The sequence below is a fragment of the Neomonachus schauinslandi genome, chromosome X (assembly GCF_002201575.2).
Source record: "Neomonachus schauinslandi chromosome X, ASM220157v2, whole genome shotgun sequence".
NCBI lineage: Eukaryota > Metazoa > Chordata > Mammalia > Carnivora > Phocidae > Neomonachus > Neomonachus schauinslandi.
The window spans coordinates 121,119,814-121,141,739 of record NC_058419.1 but is presented as its reverse complement, the minus strand read 5'-3'; the positions used below and the strand labels follow the sequence as shown (position 1 = coordinate 121,141,739).

General features: G+C 48.5%; 1 protein-coding gene across 2 annotated transcripts in view; it reads right to left on the bottom strand.

Moving 5' to 3' along the window:
* Nucleotides 1-2,275: 2,275 nt before the first annotated feature.
* ANOS1 (anosmin 1) overlaps nucleotides 2,276-21,926 on the bottom strand; it is a 191,991-nt gene continuing 172,340 nt past the window's right edge. For both annotated transcript variants that reach the window (XM_021701177.1, XM_021677511.1), the window contains 5 exons: nucleotides 12,368-12,462; nucleotides 9,889-10,060; nucleotides 8,859-9,079; nucleotides 6,977-7,118; nucleotides 2,276-5,947 (listed from right to left, as the gene is read on the bottom strand). In XM_021701177.1, coding sequence (XP_021556852.1) covers nucleotides 5,889-5,947; nucleotides 6,977-7,118; nucleotides 8,859-9,079; nucleotides 9,889-10,060; nucleotides 12,368-12,462 — 689 coding nt within the window. In that variant the 3' untranslated portion in view covers nucleotides 2,276-5,888. The remainder of the gene's footprint in view (nucleotides 5,948-6,976; nucleotides 7,119-8,858; nucleotides 9,080-9,888; nucleotides 10,061-12,367; nucleotides 12,463-21,926) is intronic.

Below are 21,926 nucleotides of genomic sequence, written 5' to 3'. Positions count from 1 at the left end.
CAAGCCGATGCCTGGTACCTGCACTACGTTGTCGGAGAGGCTGCAACCCCCGATGGCCTGAGATTGCAACCCCCGGTGACCTGACGCACACGCACACGCACGCACGCACGCACGGACGCACGCACTCCTGCATAAAACAAACCCAGCTTCCCAGTAACCATGAGCTGGCGAAATCCTCGCTTTGAGTTGGCAGCCGAGGCGGGGAAGGGACGGGCGTGCTCCCCGTGCCACCCACGACACAGGACCCAGTTCTTGCAGTTGGGAAGGTCTCTCCGTCACCCACAGCTGCCTCTCCCCACGTGGCATGTTCCATTAGGCGCTGCTCTGTGTACGAGAGTTGTGCACGCCCTAACCAAGACACCGCTGTGTGAAAACACCTCCCCGAGGGAAACAATACGAAAACGATTCGTTGGGTTAGGAGTCTGTGCCGTGGCATCCCGGCCGCCCTGACCGCGTGTAGACCCCGCAGTGTGGCTCGGGGACTGAAAGAGGGCGGCAGGAGTGCAGCTGGAAGTGCTTTGAAGGGGTGGATGGGAGGATGGAGGGTGAGGACGGAAGAGTAGTTGGAGGTGGGGTGGCCACGCAGCTCATCGGGACGTGAAACCTCAGGCCAGGGAGTGGGCAAGGGCTCCGGGCAGCGTGCGCATCAAGGGCAGGAGGCGCCCGGGGCGAGGCCGCTCCCGTGGTGACAGTGGCCCCCGGCAGCTGGCCCCGTGAGAATTCTGGCCACCATGTTTAGGGATGGTGTCACCATTGCTAATGGTGCCTAAAGACCCCGTCACCATCGTAACTGGAACATGACTGCGTGCTGATCAGAACAGGTTTTTATTCCTGTCTGTGCTCACCTCCTCGTATGAGTCTTGCCAGTTCAACTTCCAAAACTTACCCCCCACCAGTTGGCCTCTCTGCACATCTGCTGTGGCCACAGAATTTTAATCTGCTGTCCTGGGTTCACCTGCACAAAGGCCTGATCTTCCACTCCCGTGTTTGTGCGTCCACAGCCTCTTCTGCCCACAGCAGCCACACTGATGTTTAAGAACGTGCATGAGCCCTGAACGTGGTTTCCTGGCCCCTCTCTGACCAGAGCTCACAGCCCCCGGGCTCCCCGCCTCTCAGTGTTTCCATTTATCACTTATGATTCGTTGGTTGTTACGTCTAATGGGTCACATCTCCGCCTAGTACAATGAGAACCCCTGAAAACAGGGAGCTTTCCTTCTGTCGGCGATGTCCCCCCTCCAGGACGGGACCAGGCACACAGCAGAACCTTAGGGGACGTTGCTTGAATAAATGTATAAATTAAGTGGGTGACTGTGGAGGAGAAAAAAGATCCAGGTTCCCCTGGATCACACCATGTTATCCCTCACGTTTTCTGGGGCGCCGTTCTGCTCATTCATCAGCAGATACGCTCCGGGCCCACTGATGTCCCAGCAGGAATGCAGGAAACTCTCAAAACTCTTGGGTGGGGGGGGGGGGGGGGGCAAGGCCTGGGTGGCTCAGTCTGTTAAGCATCTGACTCTTGGTTTCAGCTCAGGTCGTGATCTCAGGGTCGTGGGATCGAGCCCTGCATTGGCTCCATGCTCAGCAGGGAGTCTGCTTGAGACTCTCTCCCTCTACCTCTCTCTGCTTCCTTCCTTTCTCTCTCTCAAATAAATAAATCTTAAAAAAAAAAAAAACAAAAACTCTTCTTGGAGACTGGAAGCCCTCAACATAGTGCGTAGTGTTGAAAAAGATATGAAGCTTAGAAGCACCAGATACCTCTGGCATTTTATGGATACGTTTTGGGGGGGGGGGGGACATTTTAAAATTGTAGACTATTGATAAAAGATGCCACCAAAGGGTGCCTGGGTGGGGGGGTGCAGTCAATTGAGTGTCCAACTCTTCATGACCTCAGGGTCATGAAATCGAGCCCCACATCAGGCTCTGTGCTCAGCAGGGAGTCTGCTTGAGATTCTCTGTCTCTACCTCTCCCCCCCACCCCCGCTCACCCCTGCTCAAGTGTGCACACTCTCCATCTCTTTCTCAAATAAATCTTCAAAAAAAAAAACTCCCCCAAAGCCATCTGCAATACCGGTCCTAAATGAATATAATGGAAGAACTCTTAAGTGTTGATTTTCAAACCGCAAAACACTTTCACTAGGATGAAGTGCTGTCTCGTTACACCCACCACACCTCAAATTCCATTCATACTGACTTTTTCAGTCTCCCTGGGAACGTAGGAAAAAAATGGAAAAATGGAAGTGTTCTTTTTAAATAAATGAGTCTAGGCCACTGGGCAGGTTTAAGGATGCTTTATTACTGAATCAGTATGTACAAACTCTAACATGAAAATAATGAGTCACAGAATATCAGACTATTTACAATACTTTGTTTTTACAAAATTTTTTTACAAGATTACTTCTAACATGACAGACACACACAAAAATCACTTTTTTTTATTACATACATAAATAAATATTGACTTGAAATGACCAGTAGAAGAGATGTGATTTCTATAGGCCATTGGGATGAGAAGGTAGCTGTTCTGTTATCTGCGTACTACAGTATAATTAAGGAAAGAAATAATAATTACTTTACATACAGACCTCTGTTAATCACTCTGTAAATTGTGTAACTTGCTAAAATACTCCGTAGAGGCAAGAAACGGAGTCTGGCCATGCACAACCATAGGTAAGAGTCACCATCTTTATGCATTTATTATTTTAAATGAATTATAAGAACATGCAACAGATATTCAGCCTTTGTGTGCTGGTTACAATGTGAGGGTTTGTGTAACAAGATTGAGAGCTATTTGCAATCATGGGAAAGAGTGAACGTAATTAGTAAATCCATGGCCCAAGGCATAAGAAAGGGCATTAAATAAATAAGTCATTATCACACGTGACGCTGACCGATACGAAGGAGAAAATATCTGTACTCAGATGATAGAGACACGTCAGAATTCAGTCTTCCCATCAGGTGTTTGAGTGACACAATGAAAGACACAATTCAGGGCTTTGCAGTCCAAGTTCCCGGCTCTTGCTCGGCTCCTACAGTTTCCTGGGTCCCTCATACGAGGCAGATTCTCCCGTGTTTAGTAAAGATCACTCCCTCTCCGGTGCACGGATTCTCAACCAGGGGAGGCTTACTCCCCCAGGTGCGAGTGGGCAATGTGTGGAGAACTGTGGGCTGTCACAACTTGGGGGCACTGGCATGTGGTGGGTGAGGCCAGAGCTGCCGCTGGGCCCCCTATGGTGCGCGGCTGGGGCCCCCCTGCCAGCCACACAGACGTGGACAAAGCCCGCTCTGTGTGATTACTTATAGGTTCGTTCAGGTTCCTAGCATGCAGACATACCTTTACACTTGAACTTTGGGCTCCATCGGTAAAAGTAAATATCACTGAATATATATTTTCTCCTAGGAGAGACAATGTGTCTCCTATGAGAGAGACGCATTTAATTTTAATAAGACAGAGACTTAGCCACTAAAACAATGTTTAAAGAAAAAAAACCCATAGATTGTATCCCTTTATTAGGGCAGTCAAATTTTTTAAATTAAAAAAAGAAAGTAATTATATCCTGGCCGATTCGCATATTATTGAAGGTCATTGAAGTTCATAAAAGAAACCCCTGTTTCCTTAATCATCTAATTAACAGCATTTTTCTTCCAACTGTGTGAATAAAATTTAGGTTTTGTTATTGCAGAATGAGATGCTCACAGGAGCAGCTTTCGATTTTGTAAGGAAGGTGTAAGCTTCAGAACCTTCATCCAAACTAAAAATGTATTTGCTCATTGTCTATTGTCCAGACAAAAGACACATAACTAAACCTTATAAAATCAAACTTACATAATAATTTAATAATATTTCGTATCTATGTGTGTATACTCCTGCATTTTGAACTATACAACAGTACAGAAATTTGCTGGCACAAATACTGGATTTGTTCGTGACAAATTCAGGGTAAAGATAAACTTGTAGCCAATATTAGACGTCTTCATTTGTGAAAATTTGAGAACTTGACATTCAGATGCAGCCCATGGCACTGGCGTAAATCCTAGTTTCCGCGGAGATACCTGTGGTGTTGGGTCAAGCTTGGGGTGGTTGGAAACGAGGGGTGCTTCTGGTTCTCTCCGTGAGAAACCAGGGGACTTTGGACCTCATGGGGCTGAGTCCGTCCGGACCGCGTCAGGAGCCGCGGACAAGCATTTGGAAGCCCATGCACCTTCACGCTGGTCTTTCCCACGAGGGTCACTTGTACGAAGCTACAAAACATTGCCCGCATCATCACTGTAACTCTTTGCTACCCAGGAGACAGTTTTTACTCTCTGTTTCCACGTATCCATGGGTACAGACCGCGTTTCCTAAAGATACGCACCCATCTGATAATAAAAATACTCTGTCTCCATTTTGTAGCACGTTTGTAGCATGTTTGCACGTCTGCATCTGCGCGCTTCCAGAAACCCACAACACGGCAGGTACCCGGTGCTACCATCGTAACCCAAGAAAATGGTCCCAGACGTTTCCCCGATTGAGTTAGCTGCGCAATGAGTGGAGGAAGCCGTTCCTTTAAGATGTTGAAATGCTGATAAATTGCTCTTTCCTCACAGAATAAACACCGACGGGAAAAATACATGACCCTTCCCTTTACAAGAACCGGATCTTTCTGCACCATTGGTGAGCCGTGAAGAGAATTTCCGCTGTGAGTCACACTCAAGGTGTGTGTGTGTGCGCGCGCGCGCACACACACACGTACATAGACATACACAGATGCCTATTCCAAACCACATCTGTGGCTATTCCCTCAAGAAAAACTTGGTTGAAACCGAATGTTTCTGGGTGGAAGGCTGCCCCAGTGCTTGGCAGCACCACGGACTGATGATGCTAGGAAGGGTCGTTTGGAGCCAAGCAGTCGCACAGAATAGGTTTGAAAGAATAAAGGCAAGCAAATAGCTGTCCTCTATCAATCAAAGCCTCTTGTCCTACGTTACCGAGAATATTCTAGCATTCAGATAGCTTACTTTGATTAAGAAAAGGCAAATCTTAGTAGAGATTGGAAAATATTCAACAGTTGGGATTCTCACTTCAAGCAAAAGGCTCTGTAAATTTTGAGATACATGAAGTGGTAAAACAAAGTGTACCAGCAGCTCTTTTCTGCATGGAGGGAAAAAGGAAAATATAAATAAGAAAACGTATCGGAGAGGTCTCTCATTTTACAGGATGAAGCATGAAAACGTATCCCCAGAAAAGCATTTTCATTTCTCCGAGGCAGACTGTGGATAGCAGCGGATTCGCTGAATGCTCCCTGCTTTGGGCGCCTTTCGTAAAGCATAGCTCACACACGAGATGCTCATTCGCCTTCGTGTGAATGGGGCTCAGGGGCTGCAGGTGTGGACAATCGTAGAGGGAACTTAATTGCTATGTATTTGAGGTTAAGAATAAATCACACATTATATAAATCATCTTACGAAAGATTTGAATACATAGGGCTTACAAACTGCATCACCTTATTTGATTTTGCAAATCAAAGCAATTATTTAATTTAAAAATGTTTTATTGATATACGTTATGCTTAGTATGTGTATGCACTGTGTGTTTGTTACATTGATTTGTTCTGAGAATTTGCTGCTCCGAATCCAGGGAGATCTCATCTGTGCAATTATTCAGTAGAGGCTCATTCGTGGATATTCCGATTTCAGGTTCGATGGGCCTCCATTCTGGCAAGTGGGTGTCCAACCCCACCGGCTGTGAGTCACTCCTTTCCAGCTGCGTTGAGATGGGCAGAGGGACCCAGAGCACAAGGTTACATGGGAGAGGGAGGTCACGCAGGGCACCTGCTGGCTTCGTAGCAGCATGTCTGCACCGTGAAGCTCAACCAGCTTGTTCGTTCTTCGATTCTCACACATTGAGCTGTTTAGTATCTTTCTGGAGAAGGCTTGTAACGATGAGGATGCCGAGGTTTAAGATGGGGTCCTGAGGGGGGACAGGACATAGGTATCAGTCATGTTGCTCTATGGGAAGCCGGGGACTGGCAGTGAAAGCGTCAGACCCACAGAGCGCTCCCTCCTACATCCATGTCTTTCCTGCTCTGAACCCCCCTCCCCTCTTTTCTCTCCTTCGTTCCCTCAAGTTCATAAAATCGCAGGACTAGGACAAGCTCCCTTCCTGGCTCATACAGTTAGAGAAGCAAGCCAGGGCATTCCTCTCCCCTGGGAGCGTGAACGCTTCAGTACGCATAAGAAACGGAGTTTCAAAGGAGGAGCATCAGCAAAGCAGTGACCCCGACGAAGGTAGGGGCCGTGGCGCTCTCCCATGCCGAGCTCTGTCTAAATTCTAGGCATGAAAACTGATGGGGGCAAATATGCTTCTACAACTGTAAAGGTAAAACCAGGATTACTTCTCCATTTTCTTATCAACACACAAACCTTTAGGCACTGCTTTATACGTGTAAGCTGGAAAAAGATGAAGCACATAATTTAAAAATCAGCAAGAGCCTGACTGTTTAGAAACAATGGGTGACATTTAAAACAACAAAACAAAAAACTGTAGCTGACTTAGCAGTAAATCCAGTAGATTGATTTGGGTCATATTATGAAGCAAATTCATATAGTGTATTACAGCAAAATGTGTGTAATAAGAAAATAATCCTTAGCAAACTATTTCCTATATCATCATATTTGAAAATCTTAATTTTTAAAATAATTTCAGACTGATAGGAACTTACAGATTTTTTTTTCCCCTCGTATGTATTTATGGTGTAAAAGGCACGGGGAAAGCATGATACGTGTGGAAAACCAAAGCAAGGATGGGAAAGAAAGCGAGGTCGGCAGGGGGCATTTAAGCGGCCACCGCGCACTCATGCTGACGCGGCTGGAATACAATCCGGTCCGCAGATACTCGCGGGGAGGACGAATTTCAGACCCAGAGAACTCCTCGGGGCACAGGGCTCGGTGATAAACTTAGTGTTTCACGCGGACTGCTGCCTGTGTGTCCCACACTCACTGTCCGCTGAGGGCAGCGTGAGGTCAGGCGTCCAGAAGGTTTTGATGGTGGCCGGCCCTTCGCCTCCCGTGGTCAGCACCTGCACTTCCAGTCGGTACAGCGTGGACGGCCTCAGGTTGGGCACCGTGAGGACGTAATGGTCCTGGGGGAGCCACACAAAAGGAGATGTGCGTCAGTGACCTTTCAAAAAGGACAGGCACAGGGGGCACGCGTCCTCTGAGCGGCTCCTCCCCGGCAGAGAGCAGGTGTGAGTGCACGCGGAGAGCGGGGGGGGGGGGTGCATGCACAGCAGGTGGGAGCTCGCGGAGAGCGGCAGGGGTGAGTGCACAGCAGGCGCGAGCCCGTGGAGAGCGGCAGGGGTGTGTGCACGGCAGGGGGGAGCGCGGGGGAGCACGGGAGAGTGGCAGGGGTGCGTGCACGGCAGGCGGGAGCGCGCGGAGAGCCGCAGGAGTGCATGGCAGGAGCGAGCGCGCGGAGGGGGAAGGGGTGCGTGCACAGCAGGCAGGAGCGCGCAGAGCGACAGGGGTGCGTGCGTGGCAGGGGTGACGTGGGAGAGCGGCAGGGGTGAGCGCGGGTGAGCGCGGGAGAGCGGCAGGGGTGCACGCACGGCAGGGGCCAACGCGCAGAGAGCGGCAGGGGTGCATGTGCGGCAGGCATGAGTGCGTGGAAAGCGGCAGGGGTGCGTGCGTGGCAGGGGTGACGCGGGAGAGCGGCAGGGGTGCATGCACGGCAGGGGCCAACGCGCGGAGAGCGGCAGGGGTGCATGTGCGGCAGGCATGAGTGCATGGAAAGCGGCAGGGGTGCGTGCGCGGCAGGCATGAGCGCGCGGAAAGCGGCAGGGGAGAGTGGCAGGGGTGAGCGGAGAGCGATAGGGCTGCGTGCACGGCAAGCGAGAGCGCACGGAGAGCGGCAGGGGTGAGCGCAGGAGGGCAGCAGAAGCAGTGGCTGCCCGTACTCCGCGGGAGCCCCCTGCCGCGTCCTCTCCCCCTCCGCGCCCCGTCTGGGCAGCCCCAGACACTTGGCAGAGTAAGACTATGCCGAGGTGCCAGTTCTCAGGCTCACCCTTGGGATTTCATTTTTTACTCCCTAACCTAGGACTTTCCCATGGTTTAAAGTTTTCATCTGCACATCTCGTGATGTGAAATTCTTGATAATCCAGATTTCAGTGAAATGAGCCAACTGTTTCCCTTAAAACACAGTATCTGTCAATGCCCATAACTGAAAATGTTTATTTTTATGCCAACACATTCTTCTCAAAATTCAATAAAACCTAATACATTCATAGAATAACTGCTTTCTAATTCCAAGGAATTTTTCCTTCCGGACTTAAGGTTTTTTTCTTTCTTTCTCTCTTGCTTTCTTTTTAGAGCCAGGGTTGGATATCCTAAGGGCATTTTTAGAGAGGGTAAAAGCCCACACATGGGTTGTTTTTTTTTTTTTTTCAAGCGAAGGAATTAAGTGGCTTGGAAGACAGGCCAACTCATTATGGGCTCTAGCCAAATTTGAATGGGGAAAAAGGAGAGAAACAACAAGCTTCTTTTAGCTATTTTCCCCCCAATTTAACACTTCAAACAGGGCACGTCCACTTGGACCAGAGGGACACGGGGTTAACAAACAAACTGTGAAATCACTTGCATGCAAGACAGGATAGAGGCTGCTGGAGAATCAGGGTTTATCGAGCTGACCGTGTACCCTGCTCAGAGCAGCGGTTGTGATGTGTCATTAATCCCTGCAAACTCCTACATGCAGAAGGAGAAACTGCCCCAGGAAGGCTCAGTAGTTAGTTAGCACGCAGCCTGGCGGAAGGGCCCCCCCTCCCACAGCAGGCGGCCGTGCGCAGTGGGGACAGCCGCGCGCACCGAGGAGCTGAGCCGGCACCTACCGAAGGCAGAATCTGGGAGCGAGAGATGATGCTGTTGGGTAAGCTGTTCTGTCTGCTCTCGGTCGTGACCTCAGCCCAGGTCACTTGAAAGCCCGTCATGGGCTGGTAGAGGTTGGCCTTGGCCATCTTCCAGGAGAAGTGGGCCGTGATGTTCACATCTTGGACGACGAACGAGGCAGAGAGGTTCTCGGGCTTGGCGAGTACTTTGGCCGGCACGTGACCTGGAGCAAGGCGGACAGAAGCACCTGCTGAGGCTGCTGGACAAGGAGTGGAAATGGGGCCTGTCTGCACGCATCGTGGGCACTCCGGGCGGCCGCTGGGGGGTGGGGATGGCACAGGCAGGCTGAGCTCGGTCTCCACGCACGGCTCCCCGAAACCACCTCTTTGCCCTACGGGGACGGTCAGTGAGCAGTGAGCCAGAGTCTCTCTTGTCCCTGCAACTTTGGGGTGCTTTGGGGATTCTTTTCAGGACCCTGCTTTGGGGGTGGAAGACGGAGAGGGAATTCTGCAGCGTGCAAGACCCAGCTGCTGCTCCGAGAGCAGACATGACCACCACGCCAAGGGCGGACAGTGAAGTGATCGGCCGTCGCACTCAGTCACTCGGAGGAGCTCGGGGGGCCGCGCGGACCACGTCCTGGGTAGTCGTCCCGCTGCCCCACGGGGGCCTCAGCCAGGAGGGGGATGGGTGCGCACACGGGGTCTGCGGCACTGTTGTGCGAAGTGCATGAAGGCAGCTCGCCTGGAAAAGGGCCGGGATAAAAATGAAATAGTGTGCCGAGTGCGCCAAAGCACGAGCGCTGTGTAAACCTTTGCTTCGTTTCGCAGGGGGTAATGCTGCGAGCAGAGGACGTGCTTCCACTGCGGTAACGCCTCCAGCCGCACGCACATCGCTGCCGCAACTGCGCCATCCGACCGCAGTTTGGAAGGAGGGCTACTTTAAGCTTCTCCAGCGTCGCCAAGTCCGTTTGGACACGTTTTCCTCGTGTCGCCCACACCCTAGACGCGCACTTGGAAGTTGGGGTGAACGTACCTGCCTCGCCCGGGCAGCGAACGTGCTTGTAGCTTTTCCCCTTCAGGGCTGAGCACGGAGGCGTCGTAAAGAAAACGGTCTCTGCCTTCAAGCGGCCCGCGGGCCGGGCCGGCTGGACGGTCACCTTGTATTTGCAGGAAAACGACAGATCTTGAAGAATTATGTAATTGTCCTAGAGCAAGAGAACGAGAATATGCTAGCAATAAGTCTCATTAGGGATAAAAAAACTGGCAGGAGATGAAATCCTCGGGCCACGAGGGTATTTTCCTATATATGCACTGTGTGCACTGTGGCTTTTATAAAAAGCGCAAAGGAGACACGGTGCATGTTGTGAGGAACGACCACCGGGAGCCTCCCCCTCCCCCCGCGCTTCCGGATGCCGGCCGCGAAGGTGCCACCCACGTGTAAGCACAAATCTGTTTTTAAAACACGAGAAAAAAGGGAACTCGGGCTTCTCGGAGACCCCTGTGTAAGTCTGCCCTTTGGAAACTGAAGGCCGTGCTCGGCAATATATTCTTTCCCCTTCTTGGAGGGCTGTTCTTGCTTCGGGCCACACCGGTGTGGTCACGCGCGCGGGCGGAACGAGGAGGAGGCTGAGAGCAGAACTGCGCGCGAACGTGGAAACATGACTCTGGGGCTGTCCTAAGTGGGCAAGTCTGTTTCCTTTACATCTGCCTGCTCTGCTTCTCCGTCTGGCCGGTGTGTGTCAGAGCCTGATGCCCTCGTGTAAAGGACGCAGACGGGGCCTCCGTCCGGGGCGGTGTGGGTGCAGGTTGGAGTCCCCGCCAGACAGCAGCGTGCGTCAGGGGGGGATGCACACCGCGGATGTACGCTGGATGGGGGAGTGCGCGCCGAGCTGGAGCGGAAATGCGCATGGAGGATGCGCACCCGGGAGCCACTGGCCCTCTCCCCAGAGGTCACAGGCAGGCAGGCAGCCAAAGCAGGGCACCGTGCATACCAGAGAGTGAGCACGGAGCCTCGCAGGCCTGCTGCGTCCCCTTGGGTGCCTGAAATGCTTCTCCGCAGGGGGGAATGTACGCTTTACATGGGAACAGACTGCAAGCCCACGTGAGCCACCAAGAACACCGCTTGGCAGCTCTTTCAAGAATGCTTTCGTGTGGCGTGGAACACAGACATCTGTAGCAAGACGTGAGTTAGCTGATGCTCCATCCTAACTTCAAAATAAGTGGGTCTAAAAGCTGTTTACAAATGCAAATAGGCTAGGTCTAAACCCTTGGCGAAGTGGTTTTTGATTCTTATTTCTACCGGACACATTATACGGGTTCAGACTATTCTTACCTTCAGAGTTTGCAGAGATGAGAAGCCAAGGGTTGGCTGGGCCCCTGAAAATAAGGCCGATTTCCTACCATTGCAAGGCACGCCTAAGTAAAACCACTAAAAGCCTCGCCCCTGCCCACAAACAATGTAATAAACCCTGCTTCTGTTCATTTCTTCCTCTGGTTTTCAAGTAGGTTTCCCTTTTTTAAAACGCTTCTTTTTCTTTTCTTTTTTTTTTTTTTACTGAAGGCCCCCAACTTTGGAGGCAGCTTAGGGAAAAATAAAAGGAATAGCGTTTGGCGAGCTTGCGTTGGGACAAGTCAAATCCAGTAAAAAACTATATTTCTGCAAACCCACTGACTTGTTTTACTATCTTAAAGTTACATGATCACATAGGATTCTAAAAATACTGTACTTGTTGCTTTAGGAAATATTCAAAAGAAAACCGTTCTCCTTACAGATCACAGATCAACATATTAGACAGCTGGGGCCGTGCCTTTGGGTGTTTTAAAGCTGCTATATTATAGACTCCTCACTGGCACCACCACCGTGGACAGGCCACCGCCATCTTAACCATTCTTTGTTGCCGCTACTCTATAATTCACTCATTCGCCCTAACTATTTGGAAGAACACATGGAGTAGGACTGCCAGAGTTCCTATCCCCCAGGAGTTAATGTTCTTTCAGAATGAACAGTCAGGAAAGTGTCGGTGCCGTGAGTCGGGTAGACGTCGCATGCACTGCACAAGGAGCTGCTAGTCAGGGACATGCCCAAGCAAGGCGCTGAAGGGTCGCTGGGGGCGTATAGAAGTCGGCAGAGAAAACGTGACGTCGTGGTGCCAAGATTCTGAAAATAATGCAAACCTGTCGTCCAACTAAGATGAGACACAACAGCAACTCGGAAGCATTTCTGACCTGGGAGCTCCCTAGGAAGCGCGTCTTTCATCTCTGCAGAAGTCCTGTGAGCTGCGTCGTGCGGACACGGGACCGAGCTCCCGGGGAAGGTTGTGAGCGGAGGAAGGAACGAGTGAGCAGAAGGAGCGTTCTGCTTTCCCGGGTATGCTGTTACTACTCAGCAGCCCGCGCGGGGAGCGAGCTCTGGGTGGGTCATACAGGTGGCCCACCTTCCCGTGTGTCTTATGCGTGGGCCCAGTGGAGCCCGGGAGCAGCGAGACGTGGGCGGTGTGCGGGCCGCCGCTCACCTGGGTGATGCCGGACAAGGTCTCCACGCTGCTGCTTCTGTTGTGAGCACAGACCTCCGGGAGCCACCACACATGGTATCGGCTGATGCTGGGATCTGAAAGGCCAGAGAGAGTACAGGCTGGGGCCACACTGCACCTGGGCCACTGCTCTGGGAGCGGGAGGGGGCGGGAGGGGGCGCGCTGCGGTTCCACGGGTGACAGGACGAAGGACGCAGGCCGGGCTGCAGGACTCTGGCCGTCGTCAGGAGGACATTCTAGGAGAGAACCGGGTACGGTGCGAGAAAGTGCAGGAAAGTCACGGCAGAACGCCTGCAACGAGGTGTTGGGGCGGAACCCCGCTCCAGGTTCTGGGCCGAGCGCACCCGACAGGAGAGGATGGCCCTTGGCCGGGGAGTGTCTGTTCCCGCAACGGGGAGTCATCACTGCAAATGTGAGTCCTACAGTTTGCGGCGAAAGCTGAGAGAGCGTGCAACCCGTGCAAAATCGACAGCCTGTCCTCAGGCCGGGATGCACTCCCTCGTGCACGGGAGCGTTCCCGCCGCACGAGGCCTGGAGCGGCCCCTGCCCTGGCACCGAGGCCGCGTGTGTGATCCCCCCGAACCCTGACTTGCTGGGGAGCGCAGGCCAGAACGCTGACCCTGCAAGCCTGTCCTCTCCGGGCCGGGCAGCGTATTCCCTGCACAGCGCTGGACTCTGGGCCAGCCCTCAGACAAACGATGCGGACCACCTCGCCGAGTGTGGGAAGGGGGGTCTGGCCAGTGTCAGGTTTATTCGCCGACCCGCGCGTCCAAGGGTGTGAAAGGGCGCCGCTCTGCCACTAACATCTCATCCCCCATGTTCCCACCAAGTGCTGGATGGAGCTTTGCTGATGGGAAGACGCTTTGATGCCATGGGTGGTTCGGCGGGAGCTTGCTTTGAGCACTTTGGAATGAGAAAAGAAGAAGTCTGAATCCGAGAGGATGAGCGGTTATCTAGCAGGCCCCCTCAGTGTTTACTTAAAAGGGGAACCCCTTCCCGGAGGCTTTAAGATTTACACAGCAGGCATTGGGAAAGCACTGTATGGTATACGCAAGTATGGGGCCGCTGAGTGAATGCATCGGCTCGCATTCAAGTGGGCTCTTCCAGGCATAGACCGAAGTAACCACGCAGAAACAGCTGTTCCCCTGGATCTTAAAAACTAACAGGGCTATAGAAACAACAATGTACATAAGCAGGATCTGCGTTAGGCTAGAAGGTAATTTGGCTACATACAGATTAATAGGGAACGTAAGGGGGCAGGTGGTATATTGCCAAACGTTACAACTGCGCAACAGTGGCTGGCTTATCCCCTGGAGATCTTTCCTTTTTTTAAAAATAATTTTTTAAATTTATTTGAGAATGAGAGAGCACAAGTGGGGGTGGGGAGGTAGAAGCAGACTCCCCATTGAGCGGGGCTCCATCCCAGGACCCTGAGATCATGGCCTGAGCCATAAGCAGACGCTTGACCAAGTGAGCCCCCAGTTGTCTCCAGGCACCCCCAGGAGATCTTTCAAGTGAACATGGGAATGAGGCCTGGTGGTTGGTGTGGGCAGTGTAGATGACCGTGGGCGGTGTAGATGGCCGTGAGCAGGCCTGGCAGTTGGCGTGGGCAGTGTAGATGGCCATGGGCATGCCTGGTGGATGGCGTGGGCGGTGTAGATGGCTGTGAGCAGGTCCTCTGGCCAGCACCACCCACACAACTGTCTACGACGTTGAAAATATTCTACACGTGGTGGCCCCTAGTCACTCCGGCCTGTAAAGCAGCTGAAATATTGCTAGTGTGACTGAGGAATCAAATTCTTAATTCACTGTCATCAGTTTACATTCAGACAACTACAGGTTGCTAATGGCTACCATATTGGATGGTGAGTTCTGGCCACAGGGAAGCAGGTAAGAAAGCCATGAGATAGGAACAGACTCTTGTCCGCTTTGGGGCTGACATTCCCTGCTCAGGGATTGATTCCAGTTTGCTGTAATACAATGATATATGGTATGCAGTTGATACCCGAGGACTCTAGGGACTCTTAAGAATCCTACGCATTCTTTACAACATGGTCCTGTTTTCCTAAGAGGAGGCACTGAGAGTGACATTCGGTCACCCCCCTCAACTCCATCTGGTGACACTTGGTCACCCCCTTCAACTCCATCCAGTCACACTCGGTTACCCCCTTCTACTCCATCCAGTGACACTCGGTCACCCCCTTCAACTCTGGTGACACGCGGTCACCCCCAACTCCATCTGGTGACATGCAGTCACCCCTTCTACTCCATCCGGTGACACATGGTCACCCCCTTCGACTCCGTCCGGTGACAGGCAGTCACCCCCCTTGACTCCGTCCGGTGACACACGGTCACCCCCTTCTACTCCATCCAGTGACACTCGGTTACCCCTGCTACTCCATCTGGTGACACTCGGTCACCCCCTTCTGCATCCAGTGACAGGTGGTCAACCCCTCGACTCTGGTGACACTCGGTCACCCACTTTGACTCTGTCCGGTGACACACAGTCACCTCCTTCAACTCCATCCAGTGCCATGCGGTCACTCCCTTCGACTCCACCCCCCGTCAGCTCTTGACGCTGCTTTGCCCGAGTTCATGGCCCTCCCATCTCTGTGTACCCCACCTCTATAAACAATGTCATTCATCCCCATGGCGTTCAGTATCATTTTCCTGGACTTGCAGGGAAGATGGCAGAGTGGGAATATCCGAAGCTCACATCACCACACAGATACAGCAAGACACCCCCCGCAGTGTGTCAGCGTACATAACCCAGAAAACCTCCTGAAGACCGGCAGGACAGACTGCACAGCTACATGCAGACAAGAGGCCACTTCAAAGAGGGTATAGGAAGGGTGGAGACACGGTTGAGAATGAACCCGACCTGCAGGAGTGTCCCCGGAGAGAGGGACTCCATGGGCATGGAGAGGGGTTAGAAAGACAGCCTCACGCCAGCCTCCCGAGGCACCCACGCAGGGAAGACAAAGCCCCATCTCATCTGGCTCTGAAAAGCAGCGGGATATAATTCCACAAATTCTTCCACCCGTAGGGCCGAACACCCGGAACTCTCAAACTCGCGGGTGTGACTGGAGAGCTGGAGGGTGAGGGGAATCGGGGTCCCCAGCCTTAAAGAGACCGCACAGAAGCAGCACTTTGCAAAACCCCCGGGCTACACAGCAGGGAGATTTGTTTCCTAGTCTCAAAATGGGTGCTGCAGAGGCAAAGATCTTTGGGAAATTTCTCCAAGAACAAAAGAGCGCAGGCACCATTTCCCTCCCCCACCCCCGCCTCGATACACAGACACCTGTGGACCCATGCAGCACAAATACCGTCCTTGCTAACACAGCCCCGAAACCAGAACTCAGCTGCAAGCCCACCCCTACAGGAGGCCCTCAGGAACCTCGCTGACGGCACACACCCTGCCCCCACATGCTCCGGAGCTACCCACCCCCTCCAGCACCGTTTTGGCCAGAGCCCATCGAAAGTGGTGCCACAAGCCTTGCACTGTGCCAACATCACCCCCAAAGTGACGCCTGCCCTGGGGAGAGGGGGAGGGAGCCGACATGCCGTCTGACTGCAGCCCCCAGCAACGGGCTGGGGGCTCACGTCGGGGCTGACTGCAGGCCGACCCACCAGCACACGCTTCTCAGAGGACGACGCGGAGCGCGGAGAGCATGCCCTATACTTGGGAGCTACTGCAGCTCTGGCAAATGCCAGGGCTCACCCACCTCAAGTCCAGCGTGGCCCCACACTGGCCCATCAGCAGCACAGGGACCAGTCCCTGCCCAAGACAGGCAAGGAGAGCCACGGCAGACAACTGGACTGAAGGCAAATGCAGCTCAGCCAAAAGAGGAGGGCGCATGCAACACACACAGGACACACCTCTGAAGGGCCAGGCCCTGGTGAACCAAGACACTGCACAGCAGGACACGACAACCCTTCACAAGGCCACTGCTTTCAAGAGCAGGAGACGCAGAAAAGAGGGCGAGAGAAGAAAAAAGAACTGCAAAAACAACTGTAAAACAAGTAACCAAATGGCAGTAAGTACGTACCTATCAAAAATTACTTTGAATGTAAATGGACTAAACAATCAAAAGACATCCATCATCCACAGGATAAAAAAAGCAAGCCCCATCTACGTGCTGCCTGCAAGAGACTCATTTCAGACCTAAAGACACATGCAGATTGAAAGTGAGGGGATGGAGAAACATTTATCATACAGAGGGAAGTGATAAGGAAGCCTGTGTAGCAATAGTTAAATCAGAAGAGTCTTTAAAACAAAGACTGTAACAAAAGACAAAGGACACTACATAATCATAATGGGAACAATTCAACAAAGATACAACAATTGTAAATATTTATGCACCCATATGGGAGCACACAAATACATAAACCAGTTAATAAAAAGGGAGTAATTGATAATAATAGAATAATAGCAGGGGACTTTAAATAACACCCCACTTACATCAGTGGATAGGTCAACTAAGCAGAAAATCAACAGGAAACAGTGGCTTCGAGTGACACACTGGACCAGATGGATCTAACAGATATAACATTCCATCCTCAAATGGCAGAACACACATTCTTTTTAAGTGCACATGGGACATTCTCCAGAGTAGATCACATATTAGGCTACAAAACAAGTCTCGACAAATTCAAAAAGACTGAATCCTACTATGCATCTTTCCCAACCACAACACTATGAAACTAGAAATCAACCTAACACAAGAAAAAAATCTAGAAAGAACACAAATACATGGAGGTTACGTAACATGCTACTAAATAATGATTGGATCACCCATGAAATCAAAGAGGAAACAAAAAAATACATGAAGACAAATGAAAATGAAAACACATGCTTCAAAATCTTTGGAATGCATTAAAGCCATTCTAAGACGGAAGCTTATAGCAATACAGGCCTACCTCAAGAAGCAAGAAAAATCTCAAACTAACCTTACACCTAAAGAAGCTGGAACAAGAAGAACAAACAAAACCCAAACCAGTAAAAGGAAGGAAATAATAAAGATTAGAGCAGAAATAAATGAAATAGAAGCAAGCAAGCAAACAAAAACAACAAATCAATGAAACCAGGAGCTGGTTCTTTGAAAATAGCAACAAAATTGATACACCTTTAGCCAGATTCATTAAAAAAGAAAGAAAAAGAAAGAAAGAGGACTCAAACAAAATCGTGGGGTGCCTGGGTGGCTTAGTCAGTTAAGCGACTGCCTTTGGCTCGGGTCATGGTAACAGGGTTCTGGGATCGAGCCCCTTGTTGGGCTCCCTGCTCAGCGGGGAGCCTGTGTCTCCCTTCCCCCTTTCTCCCCACTTGTGCTCTCTCTCTTTCTGTCAAATAAATAAATAAAATCTTAAAAAACAAAAACAAAATCAGAAATGAAAGAGGAGAAATAACAATCAACACCACAGATACAAAGGATTAACAGAATATTATGAACAATTATATGCCAACAAACTGGACAACCTATAAGAAATTGATAAGTTCCTAGAAACACATACCTCCCAAAATTAAATCAGGAAGCAATAGAAAATTTGAACAGACTGATTATCAGAAAGGAAATTGAATCAATAATAATAATAATTTTAAAACTCCCAACAAACACAAGTCTAGGACCAGAGAGCTTCACAGGCAAATTCTACCAAACATCTAAAGAAGAGTTAATACCTATTCTTCTCAAACTACTCCAAAAAATAGAAGGCAAACTTCCAAATTCATTGTATAATGCCAGCATTACCCTGATACCAAAACCAGATAAAGATACTACAAAAAAAAGGAACTACAGGCCAATATCCTTGATGAAGATAGATGCAAAAGTCCTCAGCAAAATATCAGCAAATCAAATCCAACAATACATTAACAAAATCATTCTCCACCATCAAGTAGAATTTATTCCTGGGACACAAGGGTGGTTCGATATTTGCAAGCCAATCAATGTGATATATCAACAAGGGAAAGGACAAAAACCGTATCATTTCAAGAGATGCAAAAAAAAAGCATTTGACAAAGTACAACATCCATTCATGATAACCCTCAACAAAGTAGGTTTAGAGGGAACATATCTGAACATAATAAAGGCCATCTATGAAAAACACACAGCTAACACTATACTCAATGGTGAAAAACTGAGAGCTTTTCTCCTAAGGTCAGAAATAAGACAAGGATGTCCACTCTCACCACTTTTATTCAAAATAATAGTGAAAGGCAAAGCCACAGCAATCAGACAAGAAAAAGAAATAAAATGCATCCACATTGGTAAGGAAAAGGTAAAACTTTCACTATTTGCAGATGACATAATACTATATATAGATAAGCCTAAAATTCCCCCCAAAAAACTAATAGAACTGATCAATTAATTCAGTAAAATTGCAGGATATGAAACCAATATTCAGAAATCTGTTGCATTTCTATACACTAATACCACCATAGCAGAGAAATTAAGAAAACAATCCTTTACAATTGCACCAAAAATAATAAAGTACCTAGGAATAAACTTAATCAAGGAAGTAAAAGACCTGTACTCTGAAAGCTATAAAACATGGATGAGAGAAACTGAAGAGCCTGGATGGCTCAGTTGGTAGAGCATGTGACTCTTGAATTTTAGGGTCAAGCCCCATGTTGGGCATGGAGTCTACTCGAAAGAAAGAAAGAAAGAAAGAAACTGTAGATGACACAAACAGATGGAAGGAAATTCCATGCTCTTGGATTGGCGGAACAAATATTCTTAAAATGCTCATACTACCCAAAGCAATCTACACATTTAATGCAATCAAAACACCAGGAGCATTTTTCACACAGCTAGAACAAACAATCCTAAAATTTATACAGGACTACAGAAGACTCTGAATAGCCAAAGCAATCTTGAAAGAGAAGAACAAAACTGGAGGTATCACGATCTCAGATACCAAGATACACTACAAAGCTGTAGTAATCAAAACAGAATGGTAGTGCCATAAAAACAGACATGTAGATCAGTGGCACAGAATGGAGAGAACCCAGAAATAAACCTATAATTTTATGTTCATTAATCTTTCACCAAGGAGGCAAGAATATGCAATGGGAAAATGTCTCTTCAACAAATGGTTTTGGGAGAACTGAACAGATACACACAAAAGAATGAAACTGGACCACTTTCTTACATCATAAACAAATATAAGTTCAAAATGGATTAAAGACCTAAATGTGAGACCTGAAACCATAAACATCCTCCAAGAGAGCACAGTCAGTAATGTCTCTGACGTCAGCCCTAGCAACATTTTTCTAGATATATCTCCGGAGGCAAGGGAAACAAAAGCAAAAATAAATTGTTGGGACTTCATCAAAATTAAAACCTTCTGCACAGTGAAGGAAACAACAGAATTAAAAGACAGCCTACTAAATGGGAGAAGATATTTACAAATGACATGTCCAATAAAGGGTTAGTATCCAAAATATATAAAGAACTGATACAACTCAACACCAAAAACGCAAATAACCCAATTAAAAAGTGGGCAGAACAAATGAACGGACCTTTCTCCAAAGAAGACATACAGATGGCCAACAGACACATGAGAAGATGCTCAACATCAGGGAAATGCAAATCAAAACTATGGGATACCACCTCACACCTGTCAGAATGGCTAAAATAAAAAAAACAGAGGAAACCAGTGTTGGCAAGGATGTGGTGAAAAAGGAACTCTCATGCACTGTTGGTGGGAACGCAAACTGGTGCAACCACTCTGGAAAACAGTATGGGAGTTCCTCAAATAATTAAAAATAGAATTACCACATGATCCAGTAATTCCGCTACTGGGTATTTACCCCAAAATACAAAAACACTAATTCAGAAAGCTATATGCACCCCTATGTTTATAGCAGCATTATTTACAACAGCCAAATTATGGAAGCAGCCCAAGTGTCCATCAGTTGATGAATAAAGATGTGGTGTGTACACACACACACACACACACAATGGAATATTCTTCAGGCATAGAAAAGAATGAAATCTTGCCATTTGTAACACCATCGATGGATCTAGAGAGTATAATGCTAAGTGAAATCAGTCAGAGAAAGTCAGAGAAAGACAAATACCGTATGATTTCACTCATATGTGGGATTCAAGAAACAAAAGAAACAAGCAACAGGAAAAAGAGACAAACCATGAAACAGACTCCTAACTCTAGACAACTGGTGGTTACCAGAGGAGGGGGTGGGCCAGTTGGTAAAAGAGGTGAGAGGGATGAAGAGCACACTCATCATGATGAGCACCGAGTAATATATGGAATTGCTGGATCACTGTATTGGCATCAGAGGCTAATAAGACACTGGAATGAAAATAAAATATAAAATATATAAAATATAAAATATATATAATATATTTATATATATATAAAATATAAAAACTAATTCAAAAAGTTACATCCACCCCTAAAGAATTGTTGAATCACTAAATTGTAGACCTAAAAGTACAGACCACTGCATGTTAATTATACTGGAATTTTTTCAAAATGTAGACCATAAAATACTCACGCCTGTAATGTTAGCTGAGTTGTATCCACGTAACTCATTTATACAAATATCTGTCTTTAGTTTCATCCTGGCAGTTATGAAAATCCTGCAAGTTTGTATTTAGGATATGACTTCAGGACCCAATCTAGAACTAGAATATTAAAAACATCATCAAATCAAATGTTTCCTAAGGGGATACGTGTGAAAATTCTATGCCAAATGCCTTGTGTTGCTCTGGTTCTTGAAATTAAGTTCTTCCTTCCACAAATAAATTATAAAGTACTTGAGAAGTATTTTTAAATATTGAAATTTACTTTCAGTGTGCTTCAACTGTGCTTCAAAAAGTAGATGTATCTAATTTGTTTCTAAAATATATTTAACTCACAGTGTCTGGCATAAATTAAAGGATGCAAAAAAATTTTTTTTAGGATTTATTTATTTTAGAGAGAGAGACAGAGAGCGAGCGAGCAAGCATAAGCAGAAGGGGCAGAGGGAGTAGGAGAGAGAATCCCAAGCAGATTCCCCACTGAGTGTGGAGCCCGACATGGGGCTCAATCCCAGGACCTTGAGATCATGACCGGACCCCAAACCAAGAGTCAGACACTCAACTGACTGCACCACCCAGGCGCCCCAAGGCTGCGAAATTTTTAATTAAATGTTAATCTCTAAATTCCAAAAGTCTAATGATCAAGAGTGCTGGGGTGACTGAAATCAGAGCTCTGAGAAAGAGGCCATCTTGGAGTGCCATGGGACAGCCACCGTCACCAAGAATAGGAAGTCACAACACTGGAGGCCGGGCACAAACACTTGGAAATGCATCAGAAAATGCCAGTTCCCCAGAGCAGGAATTTCTGTTCTTTGCAGCATCTCCAACACCAGAAATAGCACCTGGTATGTAGTAGGTGCTCAGTCAACGTTAGCTGAATGACATCCTTTCACGAACTAGTGCCTTGTTCTCTTTATATTCGTAAAAATGCTTTCGTCAGACTTTCTGACTTTGTATAATTTTGTAAAAGAAAAATTTTTAACATCTACTAGGCAGAA